The sequence below is a fragment of the Panthera uncia genome, chromosome A2 (assembly GCF_023721935.1).
Source record: "Panthera uncia isolate 11264 chromosome A2, Puncia_PCG_1.0, whole genome shotgun sequence".
NCBI classification, from domain to species: domain Eukaryota; kingdom Metazoa; phylum Chordata; class Mammalia; order Carnivora; family Felidae; genus Panthera; species Panthera uncia.
The window spans coordinates 135931218-135938247 of NC_064816.1; the positions used below are offsets into that span (position 1 = coordinate 135931218).

At 38.3% G+C, this 7030-nt stretch overlaps 1 protein-coding gene across 1 annotated transcript in view; it reads right to left on the reverse strand.

Annotated features, from left to right (window-relative positions):
• Positions 1-4416: 4416 nt before the first annotated feature.
• Positions 4417-7030, reverse strand: part of TMEM229A (transmembrane protein 229A) — a 3349-nt gene continuing 735 nt past the window's right edge. The window contains exon 2 of the mRNA XM_049642294.1: positions 4417-7029. Within this exon, the coding sequence (XP_049498251.1) occupies positions 6351-7029 (679 nt within the window). The 3' untranslated portion in view covers positions 4417-6350. The remainder of the gene's footprint in view (position 7030) is intronic.

The window sequence follows — 7030 nt, forward strand, 5'->3', positions numbered from 1 at the left end:
TTATTTTATCTTCCTGTCCATTCATTGTTTCTAATAAAAGGTTAAGACCAAAATAGTTCTCCTTCAGAAATGTACAAGAGCATATTTCATTTAACTTTAGTTCATAAAAGTTAGTGGAAATAACTACTATGATGTAAACTTTCTGCATATTCTTCTCAATGTTATTTTTCTCCAACAACAACTACTTTTCAAATATTTAAAGTTCTGAATCTGAGATCCCGTGAGACTAGCTCAGTTTTTATCATGGATATTAATAGTATGTTAATAAAATATCTCAGATGTAATATAAATGCCTGTTGGAATCCCATCAAAAGTGGGGCTAGTTCTCTCTTTAATATATAATTCTCTTTTTTTGATTGGGACAGTTGATCTATGACATCTTTCATCCTTCCTGACTAGCTACTTGCTTCTGTGACTCCTTTGGCCTCTCAGTTTCTTTCTTTTTATTTATTTTTAATTTTTTAAATATTTATTTATTTTTGAGAGAGAGAGAGAGAGAGAGAGAGAGAGGCACAAAGCATGAGTCAGCAAGGGGCAGAGAGAGAGGAAGACACAGAATCTGAAGCAGGCTCCAGGCTCTGAGCTATCAGTACAGAGCCCGTTGCAGGGCTTGAACCCACAAAGCATGAGATCATGACCTGAGCCAAAGTCGGATGCTTAACCGCCTGAGCCACCCAGTACTCCCTCAATTCCTTTCTTAATGCAGCTGTTTAGGTCAGTCAGAGGAAGCTACCAGGAAACTCCCTGGATGTCCCTACCAGTTGACATCCTGAGCAACAACCAAAGACAAGACTTTTTCTGGGTCCAACCAGATTGAGACGCCAGTGAACCAAGCAGGGTCCCTTACTATTTCATCTTCTACTCCTCTACCTGAAGGCAATGTTTCTTTTTTTCTTCTTTTTCTGAAGTAATGTCAATTACTGTCAAAGTTCTCAAAGCCCAGCTGCTTAGGCTCTGTGAAGGAAGCATCATTAGAAAAGATATAAGACCATATGTATCACGATGAAAGAATGAAACATTGATTATTTTTTAATGATGAGAAAATAGTCTTATAAAATGTTTCATTGCAATACACCAGCAGGATGAGTGATCTATAGCTCCTGAAAGCTTTGAAAAGCCTTGTTCCTTCACTGATAGACAGTGAGGTTTATCAGCTCAGCTGTTGACAGCTTACCCCATATTCGGTCTTTGCATGAAAAACATAATTAATACTGCCTTGAATAGTCCAAGCTGAGTTGAGAAACCATCTGTCAGAGATGTTGTCAGAAATTCCTGCCTTGGATGGAAGGCTGGATGTTATTAACCCTTATGGTTTCTTTCAACCCTTGATTCTCCTTAATCATGATAAAGATACACTTTTTCCAAATGGGAAAGTTGGTCCATGTGATGTTTTGATTCTAATGGAATTGTTAAAAGATGAAAATAAAATCTTTCTGTAAGTCAAAGATCATTCCCTTACTCTCACCCTCTCTTTCTCTCTAACGATTGTCTAAGAATTGACCATTTCTGCAGAGAAATTTAAAAATTGAGGGAAAAAAGTCTTTGTGTGTATATTATCTTTGTATTAAGAGAAAAAATCTCTAGGGAAGAACTTCTCTATACTCATCTCAGGTTAATTTATAATTTGGGGTGCTAGTGTCTGGAAAGCCACTGCCTATGTGACAGCTTCATGCTTCAATGTTAAAAATCAGAATGGGGCCAATTCTAGTGAATAGAGGTCCACACAAACAGTTGCTGTTTTTGTTGGTTCCTCTGGTACCAAGTCTAAGAATAGGAAAAAAAAAAAACTGGCAACACAACAGAAACCATCTTTTCCTTCAGCATAAACTGAGGCATGTGTTTGATGGAGGAGGGGAAGAGTGTTTCTTCTTACTTTCCTTCAGTAAAAGAGCTTAGTTCCATTAAGCAATGTTGGAAAATATATTGGAGATAGTATATTTAAAATTAATTTAAAAGGTAACGTCTTTTTAATGCCTTTTAATATAAACAAAAATTGATTTTATTAAAATGCTTTCAGATATTACGATACAATGATTTATCACTCCAAGTCTGGAGCATAACTTCCTTTCCAAGTATATTGATTTTTAAATGTATTTGGGAAGTGGGAAAAGAACCAGAACAGTCTACCAAAATTCTTCACTCTCGCACTTAAACAGAACCAGGCCCATTACGTTAATGGAGTCTATTTCAAAACAGTACAGAAAAATTATTTTTTCAAAAGGATAGAATTAACAACTAGAAGTGTTTCTTAAACAACAAAGGACAGGTCATACTTTTCTAAGCTGTGTTTTGCTAAGTTGAAACATGAAATGTCAAACATTGATAATGTTCAAAGTTAAGTACACTGAGTCATTGAAATGTCTGAAATGTTGAAATGGATTATCAATGTTATTGGAGTCTTTACAGAACCTAGAAACTTCTATGTTCATTGTTAACATGAAAAATGTAAAAGGTTCTATTTCTCTCTTTAGATTCAGTGCCTAGATAGAACTGACTTAAAATTTAAAGCACTTTTAGAAGAAAATTTCAGGGCTGTAGAAGTTAAATATGGGGCAAAAACCATACTTGTCCCTTTCCCCCCATGTTTTCTGTTAAGGACTTAATAGATGCTAAGGTGTTTAACTGAACTCAGAATAAATGTCTCTGCAAAAAATTGAATTTTAATTGTTGGGCTGTTTAGCTCTTACAGTGATGCTCATTCAGAATGCTATGTTAAATATGTAGCAGTAATTGTATGTGTTTTTCCTAGCTTGTGGTATAAGATATTATGTCTTTTGGTGTAATATTCTTATATCAAGATTATCCGACTTCAAATAAAGAACTCATTTCAGAGTGCTGCTTGAATATAAAGACTATCATCTGAGGATTAGAACTAGGCTGATTTCATTCTCGGAGCCTGGAGCCTGTTTCCGATTCTGTGTCTCCCTCTCTCTCTGCCCCTCCCCCGTTCATGCTCTGTCTCTCTCTGTCCCAAAAATAAATAAAAAAACGTTGAAAAAAAAAATTTAGAACTAGGCTGATTTTCAGTTATGCATCTTGGTATTCGCTCCATTGTTATTTTCCAGGGAATAAAAGGGCAACATGAAACAGCGGATTTGTTACTGGTGCCTGGCTTTGATGCGTCTTCCCCTGCACCTGTTAGTGGAAGGGAAGAGCGATACAAATTGTAAGGTGAAATCCACAGAAGATCCAAAATCAGAGGGGTCCGTAGAAAGAGGCATGACAGTGTTGCTGTTACGAACAGATGCTGGAGTACCGTGTACTTGGATTCAAGTCTAAATATTCAATAGCTGTATGTATGACTTGGGCAGTTACTTAAACTCTGCAGTTTGGAGTTTCAGGGTCTTCATTTGTAAGAGGAGGTTTGCTAGAGGTTTAAGTACGTGTGTGCGTGTGCGTGTGCGTGTGCGTGTGTGTATACATATATATGTATATAAATCTACACTTAAGATGTACATAATATTTTATATGTATGTATTATTTTATATATGGGTACACATTTACTTAAGATTATATATATCTTACTTAAAACTATATATATTTACTTCAGATTATATATATCTACTTAAGATGTATATATGATATATATTCATTTAAGATATATACATGGATATATACATATATTTACTTCAGATTTTATATATATAATAGAGCAACAACATCTTGGCAGGTGGTGTTACTTAAATATTATTATATTGACCTGTCACTTCTATAGCTGAACTGCTAATAAGTTAACACAATTGATTGATGTGATGGTTCTTTCCCTGTTTTTTCTTTGAAGTTTCAGTTACAGCAAAATGTCAATTAAGAAATTGAGTAAACATGTAATGAGATGCCCTACAGCAAGGTGCTGAGTTAATAGTCAGAATAATCACTTCCTGAATACATATGAATGAAGTCTTTGTAGAACTAGCCGAGGGGCTGTTAATGGGCTTTTGTTTTAGAGATGATGGATTGATATTCCAGGGATAGGCCTGATGGGAACCGTCCTAGCCACTGCCTCTCATTGCCTAGTACTAAAACAGTAGCCTTGCAAAGAAGTATAGCCTCAAATTTATCAAAGCACTAAGCTTGAGATTCATAAGGACAAAGATTTTGTCTGTGTTGGGTTATTGCTGTATCTGCAGAATATAGACAAATGCTTTGCAAATAGTGGGTGCACAATAACTATTTCTTGAATGAACTGAATGAATGGAAACCTTGACCTTTTCTTTAAAAGAGGTTTAACATGGGGTGCCTGGGTGGCTCAGCCGGCTACGCATCCAACTTCAGCTTGGGTCATGACCTAGAGGTTCATGAGTTTGAGCCCCATGTCAGGCTCCGTGCTGACAGCATGGAGCCTGGAACCTACTTCAGATTCTGTCTCCATCTCTCTGCCCCTCTCCTGCCGATGCTCTGTCTCTTTCTTTCTCAAATATAAAATAAAACACAAAACAATTTTTAAAATAGGATTAACAGGCTTTCTTTCTCACCTCTTGACAGATTTCTTACCCCAAGAATGCTGGCAAGCAGGAAAGCAGGGATGAGGAGCAGTAGAGTGCAGGAGAGGATATGAGTGCAAACCTGTACATTTAACAAGTATTCTAGAAGCCAAGGATGTGGTTAAACATTCACAGGAATGTGTGGTGTGGAGTGGTGCCACACTTCACTCAGATTCCGGTGTGTGTGTCACATTTGTATTACAAATATTTTGCTCAGTTTCTGACTAACTTTAGTGTCCATACTTAACACTTTGTCCACGCCAAGGCTTTCAGAAATCCTTTATGGCCAAGTGTCATAAGCTGACGCTTTTACTTTCTGCAAACACTTAGCTTCCTTTCAATAGCTGCTCTTCAACTTTGACCAGCTAAAATATTCAGTGTGACACGATCCATTTCACAGGTAGGGCTGATTATCTTGCATTACTTATAAGTTACCTTGCAACCTCAGAGAATGGATTAAAAAATAACATTCTCAAAATTATTCCTGAAAACCATCTAAATACATATTCGTTTTTACTACCATAGCAAACATTTTCTGAAAACAGAAATAAGCCCCTTTCATAGTACAGATGAGCTAATAGTTTGAAGCAGAAACTATTCATTTGTACACACTGTAAGTTTTTCTAATTACGTTTGTAATAAAAACTGAGAAGGTATTAGTCATCCTTTGCTGAGCCACGCCCAATTCTACTTGTCTTTTCTCACTATAATAAAAACAACAAACAATCTTAAAGTACATTATTAATCGATTAGACATGATTTCTTAAAATGGTTTTTACCATCTCATTTAACTTTGGAGCTTCCAGACATTAATAACGAGTCACCATAAAGCTATCACGGATTTATAATGCACATTACCACATCAAGGTTTGGCCCCAAACCTCTGTGGGCCCAGAAGCAAAAAGAAAGATGTTTACAAGTGAGCCGTAGCAGAAGTACACTGAAAACACGTATCTGTGGTCACGGTAAACAATTAGGCCAAAGGCGAGTATAATGAACATTTAGGTTCATTTTATTCCAAGGAATCGTTTCTATTCTTGAAGCGCCATGTAGCAAAAGTCCTTAGGGTTAGAACACTATTGAGTGGTATAACTTTGCTTGGACTTTGGGCATACAAGGTAAACATTTTACAACAAAAATTTACAGCCATAGATAACATAAAATCTAATCAATGTTAACACACTTGGCATTTAAGGCTAATCCACATTGGAAAACAATCATTTCCAGGATGGAGATCAAATATCTTAACACAGTGTCACCTGTCTGAGTTTAAAACTGTATCCATAGGATGTGTTTTCACATTTGTCAGTTTCTTTTTCACTTGTGTAGTAGAGGGAGGCACTTTAAGAGCTATTAACTGTAGTTTTAGAAGTACAAGATACTGAGTTTCAGCAGTGATTGGTAAGTATGGCAAGGAATTAAAATGAAATTGGATTAAAAAGAAAGTAAACAAACCATTAAATCAGAAAATTTCGCCAAATCTTGTAAAGATCACTGATTTCTGATCTGAATAACCTCCTCACTTAAAAAAAAAAAAAAATTAGTAGTTATCACCCACCTACGCCCCCAAAAGTGAACATACTACAGGTTCTGAAGTTAAGGTATGATGGTTTTACTGCTTGGGCTTGTAAGGGGTTTTCAATATTGACAAGTACTTTATGTCTTGAGCAGTATTTTGAAATATTGTATTATTATGCATAGGTTCCAAAGTGTCATAAAAACTAAAGGGTCCAATAAAACCTATTGTAAGAATTTAGTAAAACGTATAAAAATTAAAAGGCTAAAAAAACCCACTCCGTTTTAAACGTGTAAAAGGAAATCGAATTGCTTCGTGGGAATCCAGTGACTTTTGTTTTGTTTTGTTTTGTCTTATTTGGTCGGTAGGTACTGCACCCGCCACAACACGTTGGAGAGTAGGTCCTGGTACACACTAAGAAATATCCAACCAGGTAAATACATCAGGGTGATGAGGCCCATGAAATTGAGCGGGTAGTGAGAATAGTCCCAGGAACAAGCACCGCACATGCGGAGTCCCAGACCCCAGGACAACTCCCACACATAGACGAAGACCACGTAGATGGGCACGCGCTTCCAAGCGCTCCAGCCACGACTGCAGTGCAGGTGGAAGTAGAGCTTTTCCACCACAAAACTGCAGCTGCCATAAATAAAGAAGGACCAGAGCGACGTGTGGCCGCTGGTGGCCCCGTCTCCCTGCCCCAGTAAGTTAAAGAAGAAAGTGAAGAAGATCTCATCCAAAAAGCCGTGCATTCCGAAGAAAAGAAAGCGGAGCGGGTCCGGCAGCCCCTGACCGGAGGCTCCTCCGACGCCCCGAGTGTCTCGGGGTAGTCGCCTCCGGCCACCTGCAGCCACAGGGGCCCGGGCGCCCAGAGGGGCGGGGGGCGCGCCGGGCCGATGCTGCGGCTGCTGCCGCTGCTCTGGCTGCCGCCGGTACCGCAAGCGCAGGAAGCGCTTCAGGAACACATGGCAGTGGTAGAGAGCCAGCACATACTGCAGCGCTAGGTCCAGTGTCCCCGGCGCCGCCGCACCCC